This window comes from Podarcis tiliguerta (assembly GCF_965153285.1).
Source record: "Podarcis tiliguerta genome assembly, chromosome: 2".
In the NCBI taxonomy this organism is placed as follows: Eukaryota; Metazoa; Chordata; class Lepidosauria; order Squamata; family Lacertidae; genus Podarcis; species Podarcis tiliguerta.
In genome coordinates, this window is record NC_139535.1 from 107,756,395 (window position 1) to 107,782,909 (window position 26,515).

The window sequence follows — 26,515 nt, forward strand, 5'->3', positions numbered from 1 at the left end:
TTGCCCCGGGTGCTGACAACCCACGCTACGCCACTGCTCACAAGCTCTTCCTCATAACGATGCCGCCTAGAAACTTGATTTTTTTAAAAAAAATGGGGGTGGGATGGGGAAACCCAACAATTTGGCATTGTCAATTTCCCCCGCTTCAAAGTGCAGCTGCAGTCAAGTGAGCTACGTTAACTCAAGTTTTGGCCGTGGACTCTGAATAACCTCCTAGACTGCTGTCCCTTCCACGCTAGCGTGAGGCTTGGAGATTCTGTTTTCCGGGCAGCGCCTTGAAATATCTGAGCCCGACTTAAGTTTTCTGTTTGTGACTCACACTTGTGCCTTGTCCCCAGCTAGTTACGGAGTGCCTTTGGCATGAGATTCAGCAATGAAGCAAATGCAACAGGCAGACTTTGGGGGGGAGGAGAGAGAGAGAACAAAACCTCATCTTGAGCCTATTATTCTGAATGCTGCAAAGGGACACATGTCCGGGACTTCTTTTTTTTTTGGCGCACTCTAGGTTCATCCAGCGTCTTTTCCTGCCTGTTTTCCTGTGGGATCTTGTGGAATTCCTGCTTGGAAACTCCCTCCCCAGCTTTTCCGGGGGCAGTGAGGGACCATTCTAGGCTGTGTTTAAAGAACATCTTGGGCTGAATGTGAACCATTTCGCTCCCCTTCCCTGCCTCTGTGTCTGGGGAACACATGCTCTTGTTTTTCCATTGCAAAAAAAAAAAAGTGCTTCCAGTCTGTTATGTACTGAGTTGAATAGGATCCAAAATGCAGCAGTCTGATTGGTCCTAGAACAATAGGATTCAGAATGCAGCAGTCTGATTGGTCCTAGAACAATAGGATCCAGAATGCAGCGGTCTGATTGGTCCTAGAACAATAGGATCCAGAATGCAGCGGTCTGATTGGTCCTAGAACAATAGGATCTAGAATGCAGCAGTCTGATTAGTCCACAGGAGCCACCCAATCCAGCTCCAGGTGGAAGTGAATCCGCAACCTGATTGCCTACAGGAGAATCCCAGAATTAGCCAATCACGTTGGTCCCACTGTGTAAGTAATGTATATAAAGCAGACATTCTGGGGGAACTTCCATTCCTCCTCACCACTATGAACTGAATAAAGAGCATGAAATCCACTCTCGACTCCGAGTATATTTCACAGTCTGTCACAGTTTTCTGGTGGGATACGACCCCACACCAGCACATTCGTGATGTGACATTTTTACAGAATATTTGGGAGGTTTTGCGCAACAAAGCTTGCTTTGCACGTAAGATCAGACTTTTTCCGATAAAGGAAAGTGACGTAGAAACACTCTGGGAAATGTGGGGTTGTGCTTGCTTGGAAGCAAAGTCACATCTCCCCGCGAACAAATTAGAACTGTGGGTGGAAAAGTATTAGAAATTAAGAAAAAGTATTTTACTGTAAGCAGCACAGGAGGGAGGGGAAAGAAGCACCTTGAAGGAGGGGAATGAAAAGTCAAGTTTTTAAATCTGTGTTAAATTTGTTGTTCATTTGTTAAAAATTTGGAAAACTAATAAAAATTAATTGACAAAAAAAACCCCCAAAAAACAACCACAACCCAGAACAAATGTTCATTAAATAACAAACATCGTTCAATCACCCTGCGGACAAATGAGGTTGGGTGACTGAGCAACAGGTCATCTGGAAGAACCCAGGTCACCTGGGAGCTTTAAAATAGGATTAGACAATTTCATGGAGGAAGAGGCTACCATTAGCTACTAGCCAGGATGGGTAGGTTCTGCCTGATCTGACGTCTTCCTTGGTGATAGGTAAAGGTAAAGGTACCCCTGCCCGTATGGGCCAGTCTTGACAGACTCTAGGGTTGTGCGCCCATCTCACTCAAGAGGCCGGGGGCCAGCGCTGTCCGCAGACACTTCCGGGTCACGTGGCCAGCGTGACATCGCGGCTCTGGCAAGCCAGAGCCGCACACGGAACGCTGTTTACCTTCCCGCTAGTAAGCGGCCCCTATTTATCTACTTGCACCCAAAGGTGCTTTCGAACTGCTAGGTTGGCAGGAGCTGGGACCGAACGACGGGAGCGCACCCCGCCGCGGGGATTCGAACCGCCGACCTTTCGATCGGCAAGCCCTAGGCGCTGAGGCTTTAACCCACAGCGCCACCCGCGTCCCGTCATTGTGATAGGATAGGGCAATTTCCCCCTTTCCCCAGCTACTCCATACTGCAAAAGCGTCAGAGTGCAAGGGGTATTAAGCCTCTGTCTGGCTCCTTTTGCCAATAAAAGCCCGGAAAGATGTGATGGGAGGGGGAAAGGGGAGAATTAAATGGCAGGTCCCAACTTAGAAAAGGGGAGGAGGGAAGAAGGGGCGACTACCACTTTTAGAACGATGCCTGATTATTCAAAGACGGCGTGTTGTTGTTGTTTAGTCGTGTCCGACACTTCGTGACCCCCTGGACCAGAGCACGCCAGGCACTCCTCTCTTCCACTGCCTCCCGCAGTTTGGTCAAACTCATGCTGGTAGCTTCGAGAACACTGTCCAACCATCTCGTCTTCTGTCGTCCCCTTCTCCTTGTGCCCTCCATCTTTCCCAACATCAGGGTCTTTTCCAGGGAGTCTTCTCTTCTCATGAGGTGGCCAAAGTACTGGAGCCTCAGCTTCAGGATCTGTCCTTCCAGTGAGCACTCAGAGCTGATTTCCTTCAGAATGGATAGGTTTGATCTTCTTGCAGTCCATGGGACCCTCAAGAGTCTCCTCCAGCACCATAATTCAAAGGCATCAATTCTTCCACAATTAGCCTTCTTTATGGTCCAGCTCTCACTTCCATACATCACTACTGGGAAAACCATAGCTTTAACTATATGGACCTTTGTTGGCAAGGTGATGTCTCTGCTTTTTAAGATGCTGTCTAGGTTTGTCATTGCTTTTCTCCCAAGAAGCAGGCGTCTTTTGATTTCGTGACTGCTGTCACCATCTGCAGTGATCATGGAGCCCAAGAAAGTAAAATCTCTCACTGCCTCCATTTCTTCCCCTTCTATTTGCCAGGAGGTGGTGGGACCAGTGGCCATGATCTTCATTTTTTTTTATGTTGAGCTTCAGACCATATTTTGCGCTCTCCTCTTTCACTCTCATTAAAAGGTTCTTTAATTCCTCCTCACTTTCTGCCATCAAGGTTGTGTCATCTGCATATCTGAGGTTGTTGATATTTCTTCCGGCAGTCTTAATTCCGGCTAGGGATTCATCCAGCCCAGCCTTTCGCATGATGAATTCTGCATATAGGTTAAATAAGCAGAGAGACATCTAAGGGCAGACAAATAGTTGCCCTGTTCTCAACATCAATATGTGTGTGTTTTTGTGATGGCTTCATCGTTCAAATGTTACTCGTGCCCACGGACAAGACACTCTTCTTTCGCTGGCAACATTGGCATGAAGTGATACAAAACACACACACAAAATGTGCCAAATGTTCAAACTATTGCAATCTTTGGAACCATACGCAAGCCAGCAGTTATCCAATACACACAAGGCAGTAAAAGGTGCCTTAGACCAGGGGTAGGCAACCAAAGGTTTGTGGGCCGGATGCGGCCCAATCGCCTTCTCAATCCGGCCCGCGGACGGTCCAGGAATCAGCATATTTTTACATGAGTAGAATGTGTCCTTTTCTTTAAAATGCATCTCTGGGTTATTTGTGGGGCCTGCCTGGTGTTTTTACATGAGTAGAATGTGTGCTTTTATTTAAAATGCATCTCTGGGTTATTTGTGGGGCATAGGAATTCGTTCATTTCCCCCCAAAAAATATAGTCCTGCCCCCCACAAGGTCTGAGTGATGGTGGACCAGCCCAAGGCTGAAAAAGGACCCCTGCCTTAGACAATATAACAAACAGTTCTTCTCTGGCACCATCTGCTGGTCAAAGTGACAAATGCAGCAGTGATGCTAGAAAGATAATTACAGTCGGACCTTGGATGCAGAACGCCTTGCGAGTCCAACGTTTTGGCTCCCGAACACCGCAAACCTAGAAGTGAGTGTTCTGGTTTGCAAACGTTCTTTGAAACCTGAACGTCTGACGTGGCTTTCCAACGTTTTGGAAGTCAAAGGAACTTCCAGAACAGATTCTGTTCAACTTCCGATGTACCATTGTACTGATTTTTTGCATAGACAAAAAACAACAACAATAACAACAACAACAACAACAGAGAGAAGATGGATAAGAGTAATCCTCTTTGCAAGCAAAACCCCACAACTTTTTTATTGACGCAAGATTACAGAAAATATTCAACAACAGAAAGAACAAAACCATGTTTTTCCACAACTGGACATAATTGCCCAATGACCTGCCAGAGCCAAGAAGGCCCAGAGCCAAGAAGATTGTGCCATTCAAAGGGACTTGGTCTCAGGTTGCATGAATTTATTTAAAATGGTGCAAGGCAAACTCCCAGTTAGAAGGATCAAGAGCTGGGAAAGTTTGCTAGTCCGTCCGCAACATGGATTCTCACCAGTTTGCCTCGTCGTCATCTGGGGCCAGCTGGGCTTCCAAGGTCTCTGAGGAGTCAGATTCTCCGATGCGGCAATAAACAAGACTTCTGAGTGCCATCTGCCCGGTGTCAGAGCTGCCGCCTCCTCCAAGCCTTGGGCAAGCCGAGCGGCAAAGATTGTGTAGTTGACCAAGGTCTTCCAGGTAAGGTCTTCTAGTTATCTCCCGCTTGGACTACTGAAATGCGCTCTATGTGGGGCTACCTTTGAAGTGCAATTAATCCAGAATGCAGCAGCTAGACTGGTGACTGGGAGTGGCCACCAGGACCACATAACACCGGTTCTGAGAGATCTGCATTGGCTCCCAGTACGTTTCCGAGCACAATTCAAAGTGTTGGTGCTGACCTTTAAAGCCCTAAACGGCCTCGGTCCTGTATACCTGAAGGAGTGTCTCCACCCCCATCATTCAGCCTGGACACTGATGTCCAGCTCCGAGGGCCTTCTGGTGGTTCCCTCGCTGCAAGAACTGAGGTTACAGGGAACCAGACAGAGGGCCTTCTCGGTAGTGGCGCCCGCCCTGTGGTACGCCCTCCCATCAGATGTCAAGGAAATAAGAAGCTATCTTATTTTTAAAAGACATCTGAAGGCAGCCCTGTTTAGGGAAGTTTTAAATATTTAATGCTGTATTGTTTTTAACACTCGGTTGGATGCCATCCAGAGTGGCTGGAGAAACCCAGCCGGATGGGTGGGGTATAAATAATAAATTTATGATGATGATGATGATGTTCAGATCAAGGGAAGTCCTGCTCTATTCTGTTTCTGTCAGATCACTCCTGGAGTACTGTGTCCAGTTCTGGGCAGCACAATTTAAAAATGATATTGACAAGCTGGAACTTGTGAGGAGCATGCACCACTCTGGTGAGACAGTCTGCGGGCAGGTAGGTTCTCAGCCTGCATACCAGGTGGAGCTGGTAGACAGCTGCCCTGGACACAGAATTGATCTGCGCTTCCATGGACAGCTGCGAGTCCAAAATGACTCCCAGGCTGCGCACCTGGTCCTTCAGGGGCACAGTTATCCCATTCAGGACCAGGGAGTCCTCCACACCAGCCCGCCCCCTGTCCCCCAAAAACAGTACTTCTGTCTAGTCAGGATTTAACCTCAATCCATTAGCCGCCATCCATCCTCCAACCGCCTCCAGACACTCACACAGGACTATACTTCTGTTACTGGATCCTAGAATAGCATTAGCTTTTCTTTTCTTTTTGCTAGGACCCCCTAGATCGTTTCTGCATGTACAGCTGGCAAGCCAGGTGTCCCCCATCTTATATTTGTGTATCTGGTTCTCCACGGAAATTGGGGTGGGAAGTCAACGAAAACAAGAGAAAAAGACATAATTGTGTTTTGATTATATATGCTAAAAATGTTGAAACTTAATAAAATATAATTGGGGGGGGGATAATTGTAATACAGTACTGTGGTCCTAACACAGTTCCTCATTCTGCTGTAGCTGTCGGATAATACAGAACTGTGTCTAGAAATCCTACTCAGATTTAATTAAAGCTCTCACCACACGAGGGCAGTGCAGCACAGCCTTGCTGAAGCTAGAGAAAGATAATCCTGGTTCAATATTGCATATGCAATACCGATCCCAGAAACAAACAGTGATTGTTTATTTTCTTCAAGTTCCAGCTCTTATTTCCTGCTTCTTCATCCTTACAACTCCACAGCATTTCAACTAAAGCCTGGGCCCCCAACTCCTGCAAAGAATGACTTCAGGCCAGGGTGGAATTTGGGTGGATCAATTTGATTTGATACCTGAAGGAGCGTCTCCACCCCCATCGTTCTGCCCGGACGCTGAGGTCCAGCGCCGAGGGCCTTCTGGCAGTTCCCTCATTGCGAGAAGCAAAGCTACAGGGAACCAGGCAGAGGGCCTTCTCGGTAGTGGCACCCGCCCTGTGGAACGCCCTCCCATCAGATGTCAAAGCGATAAATAACTACCTGACATTCAGAAGACATCTTAAGGCAGCCCTGTTCAGGGAAGTTTTTAATCTGTGATATTTTAGTGTATTTTTGGTTTCTATGGAAGCCGCCCAGAGTGGCTGGGGAAACCCAGCCAGATGGGCGGGGTACAAATAATAAATTGTTGTTGTTGTTGTTGTTGTTGATTTAAATCACTAGTCAGTAAGACTTGATTTAGATCATATATATATATATTACAGAAAAACTCATTCTTGCTGGTATAATCTTAATATTTACAACCAGATGAGGGTTTTGTTTTTGGAATAATAAATTTTCAGAGTAGCTTTTACAGTGAGATCAAAAATTACTGATTTGGTTATACTATTAGAAATACATAGATAATTATGAAATTATTTGAGGTTTAATAAGTTACCGTAACTTATTTATATCTGGAAAACTTTTCTGCTGTACTTTATTGGAAGGAGAAAAATAATCATTTCCTTAATAACAATTTAAACAGTTTATTTAACTAAAGCAATAACATCATAGCATATGTATCCATGTTTCTTAACTGATGTGGTTAAACTTTTTTTTAAAAAAAACACAAAAACTTAGACTGAGTTTTAGCACACACGAAAAACTTAAAACAAATCCTTATTTCCTTAGCCTTTGGTAACCTAAATAGAAAATCTTTAGAAAGATTTATCCTCCAAAAGCATTTTATTTAAAAAATCTAATTTAAATAAAAAAATATGATTTAAATCAATTAAAAAACCCCAATTTTTATACTTTAAAAAAATCATTGGTTTTCATCCACCTTGCTTCAGGCCCAAGGGACGGGCATCCTTTGTAAGAAATTGATGAGGCCACTGTACGGCTGTGCAAATCCCTTTCCCATAGTCCTAGGCAGGGGGCGGCGGCAGAGAGAAAGAACAAGGACAGGTTCCCTGGGACTAGTGGCCTTTCCTACAGGGTTGCATACCCTCCAACATTTCTCTGATGAAAATAGGGATGCCCAGTGCTATTTTTCTTGAAAAAGAGGGGACAGGACTCAGGAGGAACACCTCAATGGCGCCCACCTGAGAGGTGCCAGAACTGAGTTCCATCAAGTCCCACCTGGGGAACGCCCTATTCCATACCCTCCAACATTCCTCTGATAAAACTAGGGACATGCACTTGTATGCACCTGAATCTCCTCTTGCAAAATGAGTCACAGCCTGGAGCTCTCTTGAGTAATGGAGAAATGCATTTAAAGGTGTGGAATGAACTAATTGTTCATTCAGATGAAATGGATGCTCATGGTTCTATAACCAGTGCTATTTTTATAGAAATGGAGGTACCAGCACTCACCATGAATGCCTCCCTTGTCCTCTTATAACATACCCTCCAACATTTCTCTGATGAAAATAGGGACATCCTACTGTACCTTCCTGGGGTCACGGGTGAGGCTGTGGTCTAAACCACAGAGCCTAGGGCTTGCCGATCAGAAGGTCGGCAGTTCGAATCCCTGCAACGGGGTGAGCTCCCGTTGCTCGGTCCATGCTCCTGCCAACCTAGCAGTTCGAAAGGACATCAAAGTGCAAGTAGATAAATAGGTACTGCTCCAGCGGGAAGGAAAACAGTGTTTCTGTGCGCTGCTCTGGTTTCGCCAGAAGCGCCTTAGTCATGCTGGCCACATGACCCGGAAGCTGTCTGCAGACAAATGTCGGCTCCCACGGCCAGTAAAGCGAGATGAGCACCGCAACCCCAGAGTTGTTCACGACTGGACTTAACTGTCAGGGGTCCTTTACCTTTACTAATAGGTATCTAAAGCCATTTGCACATGCAGAATGTAGGCACCCTATATATAGAAATGAGCAAACCAGTGATATTTTAGGGAGCAGGCTAGCAGGCGGAGCCCATTACTTACATCATAGGAGCCTATGCAACACAAAACACTGTCGCTGTATGTAGGTTTTATTTTATTTGGGTGTTTTTTTATCTTATATCTTGGAAATGTACATCCAGTTGTTGTTTTTCCTTTCCATTTTTGGGAGGGCCCCAAGAGAGTGGGGCCCTAAGCTATAGCTTGTTTATCTGCACCTAATGGTCAGGGGCACCTTTACCTTTTACTGTAAGGTAAAGGTAAAGGGACCCCTGACCATTAGGTCCAGTCGTGACCGACTCTGGGGTTGCGGCTCTCATCTCGTTTTATTGGCCGAGGGAGCCAGTGTACAGCTTCCGGGTCATGTGACCAGCATGACTAAGCATGGCGAACCAGAGCAGTGCACGGAAATGCCGTTTACCTTCCCGCCGGAGCGGTACCTATTTATCTACTTGCACTTTGACGTGCTTTTGAACTGCTAGGTGGGCAGGAGCAGGGGCTGAGCAACAGGAGCTCACCCCGTCGCGGGGATTCGAACCACTGACCTTCTGATCAGCAAGTCCTAGGCTCTGTGGTTTTACCCGCAGCACCACCCGCCTCCCTACCTTTTACTGTACCTTCCAACATTTCTCCGGTGAAAATAGGGATGCCCTAAGGGAAAGCGGCACATTCCGAAATCAAATTAGAGAAGGAGACGGCTTCTGCAAACCGGGGACTCTCCCTGGAAAACAGGGACACTTGGGGATTCTGGGGTTAGCACACTGGAGCGGAGAGGCACCCCAAATGAGCATTAGCACCTGAACATTTTGATAAGCTTATTCTTGAATCACACTGGAATTTCTGCTAGATGGGGGGTGGGGGCAATATTTGCTGCAGTTCTTCCGCTCCCGGCGTACTTACAGTGGCTATTTTCTGCCTTCAGTGCTGGAAATGGAAGACATGCCTCTGAAGACCAGTTGCTAGGATTCACAAGAGTGCGGCTGTGCTCATGTCCTCTGTACGGGTTTCCCATGGGCTTCTGGTCGGCCTCTGTGAGAAGAAACGCAGGACAAGGCAGGCTTCCTTTTCAGCCTGATCCACAACAGCTCTTCATTACCTGCTAAAGCGTGATCAGGTTTTATTGGGCTGCAGGAATCACATACAGTGGTACCTTGGGTTACATACGCTTCAGGTTACATACACTTCAGGGTACAGACTCCGCTAACGCAGAAATAGTACCTCAGGTTAAGAACTTTGCTTCAGGATGAGAACAGAAATCGCACGGCAGCAGCAGGAGGCCCCATTTGCTAAAATGGTACCTCAGGTTAAGAACAGTTTCAGGTTAAGAACGGACCTCCGGAACAAATTAAGTACTTAACCCGAGGTACCACTGTACCGCCCAATACCCGCAGGCAGTGGCGTAGCGTGGGTTGTCAGCACCCGGGGCAAGGCAAGTAATTTGCGCCCCCTAACTCGTGGATTTTAGCACTAATTTTAGCACTGCGAGTGCGAGCGCCCCCCCCCCCAGATGTTGCGCCTGGTGCGGTCAGCCCCCCCTGCACCCCCCACGCTAAGCCACTGGCTGGAACTGAGTTCCGGCGGGGGGGGGTGAGAAGAGCCCTGCAAATATCCTCAATGGGCAGGATATACATCAGGCTCAGAAGTAAAGGGGATGTGCAGGATGAAATACAGGATGAAATACACAATGATTTACCAGCTCTGTGGATAGAGCACGAGACTCTTAAATCTCAGGGTTGTGGATTCGAGTCCTGCTTCGCAGGATGACCCTCGTTGTCCCTTTCAACCCTAAAGGTAAAGGTACCCCTGCCCGTACGGGCCAGTCGTGTCCGACTCTAGGGTTGTGCGCCCATCTCACTTAAGAGGCCGGGGGCCAGCGCTGTCCGGAGACACTTCCGGGTCACGTGGCCAGCGTGACGAAGCTGCATCTGGCAAGCCAGCACCAGCACAGCACACAGAAACGCCATTTACCTTCCCGCCGGAGTGGTACCTATTTATCTACTTGCACTTTGATGTGCTTTCGAACTGCTAGGTGGGCAGGAGCTGGGACCGAAGGACGGGAGCTCACCCCGCCACGGGGATTCGAACCGCCGACCATGCGATCGGCAAGTCCTAGGCACTGAGGTTTTACCCACAGCGCCACCCGCATCCCCCTACAAGTTTATAATTCTATGACTTCAATAGGCTCAAGTACATGGGTGTAGCCAGGGGGCAGCTGCCCCCCCCCCCAGATCAAGTAAAACAATAGAAATACTTAACTAACCGACCAATCACATTGGTCCTGCCCCACCCCCAACAAAAATCCTGGCTACGCCCATGCTAAAGTACAGCTGTACCTCGGAAGTCGAACGGAATCCATTATAGAAGTCTGTTCGACTTTCAAAACGTTCGGAAACCAAGGCGCGGCTTCCAATTGGCTGCAGGAAGCTCCCGCAGCCAATCGGAAGCCACGCCGGACGTTCGGGTTCCAAAGAACAGTCGTTTCCAGGTTTGCGGCGTTCTGAAGCCAAAAACGTTTGAGTCGCAAGGCGTTTGACTTCCGAAATACGACTGACTGTATACCTAACTCGTTCAAAGGACTAAGATGGAAACCTCTGCAGCCGGAAACTTTCTGGGTTGCGCTGTGTGGATGTGACAGATCGATGTCTTGCCTCAGAAAGCTGAGTAACTGAAACCGAATCTAGACTAGACGGAAGGGCTGTTGGTGGGCGGCCGTCAGACCGGATGGGTGTGATGTGTCGCCTGCTCTGGATGGGGTTACATTCCCTCAGAAGGAGCAGGTATGTCTCTCAGGGATATTTGTGAATTCATTTGTGTCACTCGAGACTCAAGTGGACTCAAGATTTTAAAAAAAGAAAATTGGAAATTATTTATGTACGCAACAACAGCGGCAAGAATTATATTAGCACAAGCTTGGAAGACAGAGGAAATACCAAAAAAAGAACAATGCCAAGGGTCTAAACCACTGAGCCTCTTAGGGTGGCGATCAGAAGGTCGGCGGTTCGAATCCCCATGAAGGGGTGAGCTCCCATTGCTGTGTCCCAGCCTTCTGCCAACCTAGCAGTTCAAAAGCACACCAGCGCAAGTAGATAAATAGGTACTGCTGCAGCGGGAAGGTAAACAGCGTTTCTGTGCGCTCTGGCTTCCGTCACGGTGTCCCGTTGTGCCAGAAGCAGTTTAGTCATGCTGGCCACATGACCCAGAAAGCTGTCTGTGAACAAACACTGGCTCCCTCGGCCTAAAGTGAGATGAGTGGTGCACCCCATAGTCGCCTTTGACTGGACTTAACCGTCCAGGGGTCCTTTACCTTTACCTTTTTTTACCTATTACCTGAAGGAGCAACTCCACCCCCATCGTTCTGCCCGGACACTGAGGTCCAGCTCCGAGGGCCTTCTTGGTGGTGGCGCCCGCCCTGTGGAATGCCCTCCCACCAGATGTCAAAGAGAAAAACAACTACCAGACTTTTAGAAGACATCTGAAGGCAGCCCTCTTTAGGGAAGCTTTTAAAGTTTAATAGACTATTGTGCAGTGGTACCTCAGGTTACATACGCTTCAGGTTACAGACTCCGCGAACCCAGAAATAGTGCTTCAGGTTAAGAACTGTGCTTCACGATGAGAACAGAAATCGTGCTCCAGCGGTGCAGCGGCAGCACCCAGTAGCTAAAGTGGTGCTTCAGTTTAAGAACAGTTTCAGATTAAGTACGGACCTCCGGAACGAATTAAGTACTTAACCTGAGGTACCACTGTATTTTAATATTCTGTTGGAAGCCGCCAAGAGTGGCTGGGGAAACCCAGCCAGGTGTGCAAGGTTAAAATTTTATTTTATTTTATTATTATTATTATTATTATTATTATTATCATCATCATTATTGAATAGGACATTCCTATTTTCTTTGGAGAAATGTTGGGAGGGTATACAATAACTAGTGATGACTCTCCAAGCTTTTGGGCAGCGGTCTCTCCTAGCCCCACCTAGAGATGCCAAATCTGGAACCTTGTGTTGCGCTGCCCTTTCCCTGTGACTCCGCCACGGCCCTTCCCTTAGGGGAGAGGGGTTTCTTAACCCTTTCCCCTGGAGCTGTTCTTTCCTGCCTAAAAGCACCAGCCTCCGAGCTGCTTTGAGCCCCGCTGTGGTAGGAAACATACATAGGTACACACGTCTTTTCTACAGTGAGGAGAAGACGTCTGTGGGCGTGGGCGATTTTCAGTGGTGGTGGGGAAGCAGGCTGGGAGGTAAGGGTTTAGAAGGTCCTCTCCCTCTTCCTGTGCCAATCTTCCACTTCAGATTGCAACCTTGGGGGCTGCAATAAAATGGAACCACGCAACTATAGGTAACATATCGCGTCATGCTTAGAAGTATGTGGTTTGGAGGTGTTGTCTCCCACCAGTCATTTCTCCCCAGCAAGCACACGGAACTGCTGAAAAGTGCTGCATTTTGTGGAGAAGTGTTACTACAAAGCTCTCCGCAAATGGGTGCCTTTCATTGTTTTAAATCTGAAGCGCTGGTTTTGTTAAAGCCGATCCAGAAAAACTTAATTGCCCTGCAGCAACAATTCAAAAGGAAAATCACCGGGGATTCCCAGGGGTGCCACAGGCTGCCTTCTCTATAATACAGTGGTACCTCAGGTTACATACGCTTCAGGTTACATACGCTTCAGGTTACAGACTCCGCCAACCCAGAAATATTACCTCAGGTTAAGAACTTTGCTTCAGGATGAGAACAGAAATCGTGCTCCGGCGGCACGGCAGCAGCAGGAGGCCCCATTAGCTAAAGTAGTGCTTCAGATTAAGAACAGTTTCAGGTTAAGAACGGACCTCTGGAACGAATTAAGTACTTAACCTGAGGTACCACTGCATTTAACAAATGGTTATAGATCTATAGATCCATCCATAGATCTTCAAGGTGATGTACACGCAGCTTCTAAAACAATGTGAAGATAAAATATTTTAACGGAAACAAAACACCACCCAAATCTGTAAAGAGATACAAATAGAAGAAATTGAAAATGGGAAAGACGGGAACATATTATTTGCTCTAAAAGGTTCAAGAGAACAGAACGGTGCCTGGGAGAGAACAGTGTTGATGCAGGCCAGGCAGATATGCATGGGAAGGTTGTCAAAACGCTCAGGGTGCCACCACATGAAAGGTCCCGTCCTGGATAGCCACAGCTTAAGGTAGGGCACGTGGAACAGGTTGTCAAAGAACGGTCTCAGCAGATAGACTAGTCCAGGGTTTCCCAAACTTGGGTTTTTTGGACTACAACTCCCATCATCCTTAACCAGCAGGACCGGTTGTCAGGGATGGGAATCGTAATAAAAAAACTGCTGGAGACCCAAGTTTGGGAAACGCTGGTCTAGTCCGTGCAGGGAAAGGTGAGACCTCACAACCAGTGGACCCAGATAAAGGGACCCCTGACCGTTAGGTCCAGTCGTGACCGACTCTGGGGTTGCAGCGCTCATCTCGCTTTATTGGCCGAGGGAGCCGGTGTACAGCTTCCGGGTCATGTGGCCAGCATGACTAAGCCGCTTCTGGCGAACCAGAACAGCGCACGGAAACGCCGTTTACCTTCCCGCCAGAGCGGTACCTATTTATCTACTTGCACTTTCTGGGGTGCTTTTGAACTGTTAGCTTGGCAGGAGCAGGGACCGAGCAACGGGAGCTCACCCCGTCGCAGGGATTCGAACCGCCGACCTTCTGATCAGCAAGTCCTAGGCTCTGTGGTTTAACCCACAGCGCCACCCGCGTCCCTTCTGGACCCAGATAGAGCTTAGCTTAATAGCAGCACTTTTAATTAGGAAAGGATTTTAAATACTGGCAAAATAGGCTCTGTACAGCAGGTCCCAGTTAGCAGCATATATTCTGAACCAGCTGAAATTTCCGATTTATTTATTTTTGCCTCAAAAGCAGCCTCCAAGTTGCTGCAATGTGTGCTGGATGCAACATCGAAGAGATCTTAACTTCTAGAGCCAAAGGAAGAGCCTCAAATCTGAAGAATGACAGTTCTAGTAATTTACAGCAGCAACATTATAACATCCTCACCAATTTCTCTGAAAGACAGAATAGGAACAAGGTTCTGGGTTACAGTTCCCCTGCCCCGCTTTAACATTTTGTGCCGTAATCTGGATTGCACTGAAAGACTTCGCATATTGCACCTGATATGCAGCAACCCCAGTTCTCCCGCATGACTGTACAACTTCACATCTACACATTTTTCATCAATTAATTAATCACCCAGCGATTAATAGGTCATTGTGATACAGTTTACGGCCTGAAACGAGGTTGCACACACCAACAGCACCTTTTGGCTAGTGCCCATGACATCACTCGCCATAAACAACACAACCCACTCCGCCCTCAATACGCAGGTGCCTGCACCACAACATTTTCCTATGCGATACTTAAATCTGGTGTGAAATGAGAAGGCAAACCACGCATGCCGGCCGGCCTCGCATTACTGATGTTACTGATGTTCACAATCCAGCACACGTGCTTTTGTCGTGTGCCAGGAGGTGTTTCTAACACCACGTGCGAGAATATCCTCAGCCAACAAAGAGCGGACCTCTCGCAGAAGCTAAATTACAAAGTGAAAGTGTAAAGGGAGGAGACTCTTGAGAGTCCCATGGACTGCAAGAAGATCAAACCTCTCCATTCTTAAGGAAATAAGGCCTGGAAGGACAGATCCTGAAGCTGAGACTCCAATACTTTGGCCACCTCATGAGAAGAGAAGACTCCCTGGAAAAGGCCCTGATGTTGGGAAAGATGGAAGGCACAAGGAGAAGGGGACGACAGAGGACGAGATGGTTGGACAGTGTTCTCGAAGCTACCAGCATGAGTTTGACCAAACTGCGGGAGGCAGTGGAAGACAGGAGTGCCTGGCGTGCTCTGGTCCATGGGGACACGACTAAACGACTAAACAACAACAACAAAGGGCCTTGTGGGCTGCATCCCTGGAAGAAGCCAGAGATCTGAACCACTCGTTGCGCTTTAGGGAGTGTGGTGCCACCGCAAAAAACCTGCAACCAGCTCCCATGTCACACGGATTTTGGACAGTGGAGTGCAGAGCTCAGTAGGGAGGGGGGGCAAAACTAGCATGATTTGGATCTGCCTGCCATTAGCTCTGGCGCCACCTACTGTTAGCCTCCCCGCCTTCCGCCCTACCAGTCCCAAGGGGCACCAGACCACTGCTGATTATATTGTTATGAGTTGCGGGGGGGGGGGGGCAGGGAGGAAGTAGGCTACACGCAAGATCCGTCTAAACCCTGGAACCGGCAAGTGTTAAAATATAAGCCAGGCTAGCTTCGTGGGACGCGGGTGGCACTGTGGGTTAAACCACAGAGCCTAGGACAGGGGTCTGCAACCCGCGGCTCCGGAGCCGCATGTGGCTCCTTTACACCTTTGCTGCGGCTCCGGGGTGGATACTAGCGAGGGGAGGAGGCGCATTGTGCGCCCCGACACTCCCCACTGTGGTGGGCGCTGTACTGGCTGTGACGTCGCATGGGGGCAGTGCATGTGTTAGTCATGCACCATTCCGACGTCACCTTCCCGCCCGCTGTCAGATCGGAGGGCAGCGGCGTGCATGCTTTAAATGTCGCAATGGTTTTGCGGCTCCCAGGTTTTTTTTTCTTCGGAAACGGGTCCAAGTGGCTCTTTTTGTCTTAAAGGTTGCAGACCCCTGGCCTAGGACTTGCTAATCAGAAGGTTGGCGGTTTGAATGCCCACGACGGGGTGAGCTCCCGTTGCTCGGTCCCTGCTCCTGCCAACCTAGCAGTTCAAAAGCACGTCAAAGTGCAAGTAGATAAATAGGTACCGCTCCGGTGGGAAGGTAAACGGCGTTTCCGTGTGCTGCTCTGGTTCACCAGAAGCGGCTTCGTCATGCTGGCCGGAAGCTGTACGCCGGCTCCCTCGGCCAATAAAGCGAGATGAGCGCCGCAACCCCAGAGTCGGTCACAACTGGACTTAACAGTCAGGGGTCCCTTTACCTTTACCTTTTTTGCTTCCTGTGTCAAGGTGATCGCCTGGGTGATGGGCCATTAAGAGAACAAAGGAGAGGGGGCTCTCTGCTAGATGTCAGAGTTAGAAGGACAAAGCCTAGGTTGAGAGTTGGCAGTGATGTGGGCCAGATGTAAAGCCGCAAGCCGGAAGAAGACAGAGAGGCAGAGCCATGCTTGATTTCTGTTTGAATCCAAGGCTGCAGCTATAGGAGAAACAAGACCCTTTCAGGGTGTTGATGCTGTGAACCCCTCCATCGTAGACTCAGGTTCTATATATGTGTAAATAAACCATATATCCTAAAGACACCAGAGTCTCCGCTGTGCCACATTCCAAAAGTAAACATGGACCCTAGGTAAAGTGCCCGGAATCTGCCATTAGAAAAGCTTGCTTACTCAAATATAAAATCAGTTTTGCTTCTAGTTTGTTTGGCACTGTGACCTAAATGCCACGTGTTAAACTAGCCTTTGCAAATCCCTTTCCATACTCAAGAGGCACAGAGAACGGCTTAAAATGTGACTTGTGAAAACAAACCAGACAAGACCAGGCAGGCATGTCCCAAGAGGCAATCTGGCCCCCCTCCTGGGTGCAAATTTGTACAGTGCCATCCCAAGAAGCTCAGTGCCATCATCAATAAGCTCTGATGTGGCTGCAATCCTGCACACTTACCTGGAGTTAAGACTGCTTCTACGCTGGCGTCCTTCAGCACTGCTAAGCTGAAAGTGGGATGAAAAAAGGCGATCCTCAGAACGCTTCCTATCAGCTAAGACGCTTTTGTAATGTTTACTCAAAGGTCTGCCCTATTCAGCAGAGGCCTCTTCCAGTGTTAAGAAGAATCTACCTACAGTACTTGCAATCTCAGCCTGTTTTATTGCTTCCTGCTGAGTGAGGCTGGGGGATTATGGGTGAACTGCTTAATCTCCTTTGAACAGCTTGTCTTAGTTTTCCCTTATTGTCCGTTTCTGGGGGAGTTCATTACAGTGGTACCTCGGGTTAAGTACTTAATTCGTTCCGGAAGTCTGTTCTTAACCTGAAACTGTTCTTAACCTGAAGCACCACTTTGGTTAATGGGGCCTCCCGCTGTCGCCGCACCACCAGAGCACGATTTCTATTCTCATCCTGAAGCAAAGTTCTTAACCTGAGGTACTATTTCTGGGTTAGCGGAGTCTGTAACCTGAAGCATATGTAACCTGAAGCGTATGTAACCCGAGGTACCACTGTATATGTGTGTGGATATATAGTATATTTTTAGTATATGTGCTGCCAGAGTACAAATCTTATATAGTGGTACCTCTGGGTATGAACTTAATTCGTTCTGGAGGTCCGTACTGAAGCCGAAACCGCTCGTAACATGAGGCGCGCAATTTCCGCTCACATCCCGGGGCAAAGTTCACAACCGGGAGCATCTACTTCCGGGTTAGCGGAGCTCACAACCTGTAGCGTTCGCAAGGAAGACAGTACGTAACACAAGTTTCCACTGTACACATGCACAGTCATACCTTGGAAGCTGAATGCCTTGGCTCCCGAAAAAATTGGCTCCCGAACAGTCGAAACCCGGAAGTGAGTGTTCCAGTTTCCCAATGGTTTTTGGAAGCCGAACATCCGGCACGGCTTCCGATTGGCTGCAAGACGCTCCTGCAGCCAATGGGAAGCTGTGCTTTGTTTTTCATACGGTTCTAGGAGTCGAACGGACTCCCGGAACACATTCTGTTTGATAACCAAGGTACCACTGTATATAGGTAAAGGTACCCCTGCCCGTACGGGCCAGTCTTGACAGACTCTAGGGTTGTGCGCCCATCGCACTCAAAGAGGCCGAGGGCCAGCGCTGTCCGGAGACACTTCCGGGTCACGTGGCCAGCGTGTCATCGCTGCTCTGGCGAGCCAGAGCCGCACACGGAAACGCCGTTTACCTTCCCGCTAGTAAGCGGTCCCTATTTATCTACTTGCACCCGAGAGTGCTTTCGAACTGCTAGGTTGGCAGGCGCTGGGACCGAACAATGGGAGCACACCCCGCCGCGGGGATTCGAACCGCCGACCTTTCGATCGGCAAGCCCTAGGCGCTGAGGCTTTTACCCACAGCGCCACCCACGTCCCACTACCACTGTATACGTGAGACCCTTTTTTCAGTCAGAGCTCACTGGAGCTCAGCTGCAGCACCTCTCAAGTGGGCGCCATTGCCATTCTAAGAGAACAAGGAAAAGTTTCCGGTGAGTTCCAGCACCTCTTTTTTTTAGAAAAATGACACTACAGTCATACCTCGGGTTGAATGTGCTTCGGGTTGAGCGCATTCGAGTTGCGCTCCACAGCCACCTGGAAGTAACGGAGAGCGTTACTTCCGGGTTTCGCCGCTCACGCATGCACATACGCTCAAAATGGCATCACGCGCATGCGCGTCAGCGGCAAAACGCGGCCCACACATGCACAGATGCGCCGTCGCGTCTTGCGTTGTGTTCAGGATGCGAACGGGGCTCCGGAACAGATTCCGTTCGCATCCCGAGGTATCACTGTAGCTAGCTACACATGCGCCTGTTCAATGAGACATTTGGGCTTTCCCCCCCTTCTCTTAAGTGAATGGGTGGTTTTTAATGAGGGACTGAAAACGGAAGAGACACATCATTGAAATGAGCGCTCTGGATAGTCGCCTTTCGCAGGGCGGCACGTGAACCGCGTTTAGCCCCATGCGCGACAATGGCATCTTTACAAAACCGGAACCGGTCAGACATTTGGAGGCGAGCCAGGATTCGGGAAATCGTTGCAAAGGCGGAAACTCACGACATTGGAAAGGCCGGGCTACAAGGTGGCTGCTGACCTTTCTCTTCTGTTTGGCGGCTGCCCAAAAGGAGTGGGAGGGAAAGGGATGGAAAAAAAATAAGGGAAGGGGAATAACTTTCATTTCAGGAACAAAATAAAAAAATTCCTTCCAGTAGCACCTTAGAGACCAACTAAGTTTGTTACTGGTATGAGCATGCACACTTCTTCAGATAGTTTCAGGGAACCCGTAAGCAAAAATCACATCCCACTCTCACCTTAACTGTCCTACCCAACAATTCGTTCCTCATCTGTATATTTTACTCGATAGTAAAGTTTCTGCCCCAGTTTGATAAACTCTACTCCCAAGGAAAAGCCATTTGGACGACCGCCTTGCAACAAGCTCCTACTACATTTACTATGAAACCGTCGGGTCCAGTAAAGTTCTACAGGGCTAAATCCAACCTTAGGCGTACTTACTCACGAGGAAGCCTCGTTGCACTCAATGGGAAAAACAACTGACTTCCAGGTATACAGAGTCAGGACTGGGCTGCCGCCGAGCGCAACCTCCCTGCTGGTTTCCATTGCGCATTCGCTCCGAAGCAAATCCCACCCGGCTCTCCGCTGCTCCGCTCCCCCAAGCGCGCGTTGCTTCCGGCGGAGGAGGGCTGCGGCCGCGCAGTGCGATCCGCGTCCTCCTCCTACACACGTTCATCGGCAAGCCAGCGTCGAGTGGGGCTGCCCCCGCTTTCTATTAAAAACCGCCCTGAGAAATTCAGGAAGGGATTTTTGTCCAGTGCCAAATTGCCAAGAGCTCATTTCGCCCCCATGCATTTGATGACGGCTCCCGGTTTTTTAAAAGTGCAACAAGGAGGAGGCGTGACGGTAGCTAAATGGGGGGGGGGGCTTTGTTTTTGGGGTTGAGCTCCCCCCCCCCATAAACTGGAGTGCTTGCTTTGCCCCCGCGCGTAGCGTTGCCACCTGTGATTGTCTCCTATTTCAATGCAAAATGCTGCGTCCTGTATTGATAGTTTTGTTTTACATATTCCAAGTCTTCTCTCTGTGTGTCTGTCTGCCAAGTTAGGGATCCTCTCCAAATGCGTGTCTGAAAGGTCATGTATTTAAGCTCTGGGTAGCCAAGGACAGACAGATTTATAAATTCATGTGTATGTTTGTGTGACAAATTCCAGAGGGGCCATTTTGTTAGGCTGCAATTATGGGCATAGCCAGAATTTATTTGGGGGTGGGACAAACCTGGACAGCATCTTAAAAAGCAGAGACATCACCTTGCCAACAAAGGTCCGTATAGTAAAAGCTATGGTTTTCCCAGTAGTGATGTATGGAAGTGAGAGCTGGACCATAAAGAAGGCTGATCGCCAAATAATTGGTGCTTTTGAATTATGGTGCTGCAGGAGACTCTTGAGAGTCCCATGGACTGCAAGAAGACCTCCTTCTTTGGAGGTCTTTAAGCAGAGGCTTGACAACCATATGTCAGGAGTGCTCTGGTGGTGTTTCCTGCTTGGCAGGGGGTTGGACTCAATGGCCCTTGTGGTCTCTTCCAACTCTATGATTCTAAGAAGATCAAACGTATTCTAGCCCTGAGTGCTCACTGGAAGGACAGATCGTGAAGCTCAGGCTCCAATACTTTGGGCACCTCATGAGAAGAGAAGACTCCCTGGAAAAGACCCTGATGTTGGGAAAGATGGAGGGCACAAGAAGAAGGGGACGACAGAGGACAAGATGGTTGGATAGTGTTCTCGAAGCTACCAGCATGAGTTTGACTAAACTGTGAGAGGCAGTGGAAGACAGGAGTGCCTGGCGTGCTCTGGTCCATGGGGTCACAAAGAGTCAGACACGACTAAACAACTAAACAACAACAACATTTGGGGGTGGGAGTGGCAGGCTTTATGTTAGGGGGAGGCAGAACCGAGTTATCTGCGACACAGCTGGTCAGTTAAGTACAGTATTTTTCTTGCTTTATTTACTTGATGGAGGGGGCAGGTGCCTCCTCTGTACCCCCCTGGCTCGCTTATGGCTGCAATGGATTGCTCTGAGGTCACTTCGGCACCAGATTATTTTTTTAAAAAATCGTCCCTGTCCTGTATTTTGCATGAACAGAGGTGGCTACCCTACTGGGGCCTCACAGCATACTTGCACCGGTGCACTGACGCTGCAGCTGTTGTAAACAAAAATTGGCCTTTTCCCTTATGGGGTATCCAAGAGCCCATATAGAGTCCTTACATAGGTTCCCTATTGGTAGGAGAAGATAACAGAGGCCAACCAGAGAATATTGAGAAGCAAAGCAGCAAGTAAGCTTGATCTTTATTGATCTGTTGCAACAGATCACCCCTCACCTGCAGGAGAGAGGAGGAACCCAGAAAAATGGTGCGCAAGGCCTTATGAAGACTTTTGAAATTGCCACCCTGTAGATCAGGACCACCCCCAGAAACATCATACATACATCACAGAAGGGGTGTAACCTAAGACCACCCCTCAGATACAGCGCACCTACATCACAGAAAAGGCGGTCTAAAACAGAAATTTGAATATTGTTTTTCTCTTGTTGTTTATCTCCTGTCTGGCAGGTTACTTGTTTGGGTTGCCTGGGGAGCCTGGCCAGTCTTTTGTAATGATAAATACTTAGTTCCTGGGCCAGGTCACAGGCTCACACCCTATTCAAACACAGACATACCCTTAAGACAGGATTTGTGAGGAAAGAGACAATGGAGAGGTTTCCCACTTTGACCTTGCAGAGAAAACATTTGCTCAGTTTAGGAATCAAAACGGTTCCAGGTCGGTCTTCCTGTGCTGATCTATGTATGTGCTTGGTTGGTACACTTATGAACATTTGTTGTTGTTGTTTAGTCCTTTAGTCATGTCCGACTCTTCGTGACCCCATGGACCAGAGCACGCCAGGCACTCCTGTCTTCCACTGGCTTCCGCAGTTTGGTCAAACTCATGTTTGTAGCTTCGAGAACGCTGTCCAACCATCTCGTCCTCTGTCCTCCCCTTCTCCTTGTGCCCTCCATCTTTCCCAACATCAGGGCCTTTTCCAGGGAGTCTTATCTTCTCATGAGGTGGCCAAAGTATTGGAGCCTCAGCTTCACGATCTGTCCTTCCAGTGAAGGACTCAGGGCTGATTTCCTTCAGAATGGAGAGGTTTGATCTTCTTGCAGTCCATGGGACTCTCAAGAGTCTCCTCCAGCACCATAATTCAAAAGCATCCATTCTTCGGCGATCAGCCTTCTTTATGGTCCAGCTCTCACTTCCACACATTATGAACATTACCATATATCTAAGGCCATAAAATTCCTATCACACAGGCGGGCCGGCGGCGTTGCAAGGCTGCGCTCCCTGCCCCTCTTTTCCCACTGGGGACAAAGGCCGCGGCGCTGCTCCCCTCCCCTGGCAGCCCCAGCCAGCCCCACCCTGCTCCGTAGCAACGCCGCGCATTGCTCCGGCGCGCGGTGCGGGGGAGCCTCGCGCGTCCTTGGGCGTGTAGTATTTTGGGTTCGGAGGCGTCTATTTTTAGCCCCATTGATGGCTGGGATTCCGACGACGTCAACGGAGCCCGGCCTTGACGTCACGGAGGCTCCTTCCAAGCCGGGGCGGGGAGGCGGGGTTTGCAGAAAGTCAAGCGGCGCACGGATGGAGAGCGAGCAGCCGGGGCGAGCGCGCAGGGGGCGGGAGGCGGCGGCGGCGGCGGAGAAGCGGGTCAGGGACCCATCGCGTGGGTGGGGGGCGGGCTGGGGGCTCGGCATGGCTCCGGAGGCCGCGGCCCCGATCCCAACACCGGACTGCCCGCCTTGGGAAGAGCGCGGAGAGCGGGGGAAGCAGGGGTGCCAATGGAGGACCGCCAGCGACAGCCAGGTGAGATGTGGGGAAGAGGCGCGTCGGTGGTGGGGAAGATCGATTTTCCTTTCTCTCTCGGAAGCATAGGAACCAACTCCTAGGGGAGGAGATCCCTTCGGCCCTCCCCGCAATAAAATATTTGAGGGGGCCACCTCCCCAAAAAGTTGATGGGCATTGTCATTAAAATAGTCCCTTGTGATCGATTATGTGGCGCAGGGCTCACCTGCCCCCCACTCAATATTTTGTTCAAGTTGGCACCATGGGCGTATCTAGGGAGGCGGGGGGGACGACAGCTGCCCCTCCCCTAAATCAAGTAGATACATAAAATACTTAACTGACTGAGCAATTGCCTCTCAGGTAGCTTGGTTCGGCTCCCCCAACATATATCCTGCCCCCCCCACCCCCGCAACATAAATCCTGGCTACACCTATGGGTGGCAGCCCTGCTGGGAAGGCAAAGCAATGCCTGGCTACATAGAAGTAAATCCCACTGTTTTCTGTGGGGTTTACTCCTAGGTACCTGCAATGGCGTTTTAGAAAACCTACATAAGGACTGGTTTAGTTGATCATAGTTTTTAATATCTCTGGGTTCTACTGAGAGATCTCCTGCATAAAGCTGCCATTCTTTCCTACAGTGAGCAGGTATTATTGTAGGGCAGCCCAACCATAGCTGTCAACGTTTCCCGTTTTTTAAAGGGAAATTCCCTTATTCCGAATAGAATTCCTCGCAAGAAAAGGGAAAAGTTGGCAGCTAAGAGCCCAACCATTCTCCCTTGAATAACAATATATGGGATATTAGAGGGGTTCTGGCCACCTGACTACTTCCGTATCATTTTTCTTTCTCTTTGGAGTTGTCAAAGGCCAGGCTAGTTCTGGTCTTGCCTTTCTACAAGATTGTTCCAATTAAGGGGGGAATGTTTCCCCTCCCATTCCAGTAAGTGAGCTGAATTGCAAATTGTGATGCTTTCAGTCAGTGTAGATCTCCTTCATGCAGTTTGGCACTCTGTATCCCACCTTGGCATAACAAAACACAACCCCTCTTCTGGAGCTGGGCACATATGTCAGAGTGGCCCGCATACTCTGCATTCCACTGGATAGTACTGTGGGTGTCTAGACTTGTGTTTGGAGTGAAATGAAGATGCTAATTTTGTTTGCATAATGGAAATTTCCTGGGCTACTACAGATTTTGTATTGGTGAACATGCTGCTTCACAGAGGAGTGATCACTCTCAAATACATAGGCATAGGAGCGAACCTAACACTATAATCTTCAGTATGTTTACTTGAAAGTAGGTCCCACTGAGTTCAGTAGCATATATGCCAAAGCATTCATGTTTAGGATTGAAGCCTTTGAACATCACTGTATATGTTGCAGTGTGGGGGGGGGAGAAATATTTGCTTGGCTGGCAAATGAAGTATTTTTTTCTGTTGCTTCTTCCTCTTGCTAGAGCCTCAGTGCTGATTGCTACATGGACAGCCTAACAAAGCCTTGACAATGCTTCAAAAAAATAATTAAAAAAATAAATGCGGTTGTCCCCAGCAAGATAAACCATTTCATGTTATATTCTTCCTCCGTCATATAGATTTCCTTGAGAATTAAGTTGGACTGAGCATGGTCGTGTGTGTGTATGTGTGTTGGGCAGTGGGCATTTAGTGTAGCTCCTTCCTGTGGAAATGCTGTCTGAACTCACTTTGTTAACTGGTTAACTTCTAGCTGCCTTGGATATCTTTATCCAAGGTGGGGTGTAAGTTTAAGAAATAAATACCGGTAACCCAAATGCTGCCTCTTGCCACTTGGTGCAAGTACACACTGCCCTAGATATGGACTTCAGAAAGTTATGAGATTCCTCTCTCTGTGTGTCTCTCTGTGTTTCTCCCTTTCTCTTTCTTTTCCTCTCTCGCACGCCTCTCACCTTTTGAAACTCCCTGAAGCACTCGCTGAAATACACCTTTTGTCTGGATAGGATAGAGACTTGGCTCAGAGCAAGTTTTGTTAGTGATGTGCTTCTCCTTTGCGACTGCGCCGCAGGGATCTCTTTCCTGGATGTCAGATGGGCACACACCCCTTTGGGTGACTTGTGATCTCAGTCATATTTGCCCATCGGTAGGGCACCATGATCAGTGGCGTAGCGTGGGTTGTCAGCACCCGGGGCAAGGCAAGTAATTTGCGCCCCCTAACCCGGGGCAAGGCAAGTAATTTGCGCCACCCCCCCCCCCCGCTGCACTGTCCCTCCCCCAGATAGTCCCTCGCTCTCTCTTCGCACTGCACGCCTGGCACCCTCCCCTTCACAGTGGGCGGCGACCCGGCGGCTCAGATCGGATTCGCACAGCCAGCACTGCAGTGAGAGAGAGTGAGTGAGCCAGGTAGGGGCAGAGAGCTGCGAGTGCGAGCGCCCCCCCCCCCGATGTTGCGCCCGGTGCGGCCGGCCCCCCCTGCACCCCCCACGCTACGCCACTGACCGTGATGTACCCAGTTTTTAAGGGGTAATCCATTCGAGAGCTCAATCAGGCGGTTTTTTGGTAGCCTAGTGTTGTCCATCTGTTGAATTCTAAACCAATAGCAGAGGATTCTTTGATCTATTTGGCTCACTATGCTCAACATGCAAGTTTCCAACCTGACCATGGCAGACTGCACGTCTTTGGGTAAACCTACAAGGACTCTTAAAAAATAATTCTATGGGGGTTCCAAACCAGAGGCCATTGAGGTACCCCAAACCTCTGCACCATATAAAATCTGGGCCATTGGTTTTGTTTTATACACAGATAGAGCTGGCTTAACCAGATTTCCACCTTTACAACCAGCAAATTTCAAAATAGCTTTTGCTATTTTGTAAAGGCTTACAATTTAATATTGGACTTAATACCTTGATCTGGCTGCCCCAGTGCCCACTCTGCGGCTGGCTCTTCCTATTGCATGCTTCCTCTTGGTAGGCCAGGGATAGCTGATCTGGGGGCTTATCGATGTTGCTAAACTTCAGTTCCCATCAGCTCCAGCCAGGTTGGCCCATGGTTGGGGATGATGGGGGTTGTAGTCCAATTGGTGTTTGATCCTTGCCCGCAGGTCATGAAGATGGAACTTCAGTTACCGTATTTTTCGCTCTATAAGACGCACCAGACCATAAGTTGCACCTAGTTTTTGGAGGAGGAAAACAAGGAAAAAAAATTCTGAATCTCAGAAGCCAGAACAACAAGAGGGATCACTGCGCAATGAAAGCAGCGAGCCCTCTTGCTGTTCTGGCTTCTGGGATAGCTGCGCAGCCTGCATTCGCTCCATAAGGCGCACACACATTTCCCCTTACTTTTTAGGAGGGAAAAAGTGAGTCTTATAGAGCAAAAAATACGGTACTTAGGAGGTCCCCTGCCCTGCATCTTGAATGTCTGGTAGTACCTGACCTCCTCCTGGGTTGCGATGGAGCATTGTCTTTTCATTTGGTTAGGGTTGCCATATTTCAAAAAGTGAAAATCCGGGTGCAAAAGTTGTTGAGATATTTTTTGGGCAAAGTTGTTGAGCTTTTCCCATATATGTCCAGGAAATTCCAGAGGTATGGCAGCCCTACATTTGGTGTTTTGGTGCAGATAGCAATGAAAGGTGTTGTCATATGGCAGAGCAGCCTCCCTGCTCTGTTCAACAAAGGGAAACATTGTGCGCATGACAATTCCGCTTGCAC

General features: G+C 48.9%; 1 protein-coding gene and 1 long non-coding RNA gene across 2 annotated transcripts in view; one reads left to right on the plus strand and one right to left on the minus strand.

Moving 5' to 3' along the window:
- Nucleotides 1-5,407: 5,407 nt before the first annotated feature.
- Nucleotides 5,408-19,730, minus strand: LOC310671800. The gene is made up of 3 exons (XR_014508206.1): nt 19,478-19,730; nt 9,163-9,291; nt 5,408-5,775 (listed from the first exon to the last, which is right to left on the minus strand). It is a non-coding gene; the product is annotated as an uncharacterized lncRNA (long non-coding RNA).
- Nucleotides 19,731-22,715: 2,985 nt separating this feature from the next.
- Nucleotides 22,716-26,515, plus strand: part of NR4A1 (nuclear receptor subfamily 4 group A member 1) — a 41,466-nt gene continuing 37,666 nt past the window's right edge. The window contains exon 1 of the mRNA XM_083427575.1: nt 22,716-22,867. Coding sequence (XP_083283701.1) covers nt 22,843-22,867 — 25 coding nt within the window. The 5' untranslated portion in view covers nt 22,716-22,842. The remainder of the gene's footprint in view (nt 22,868-26,515) is intronic.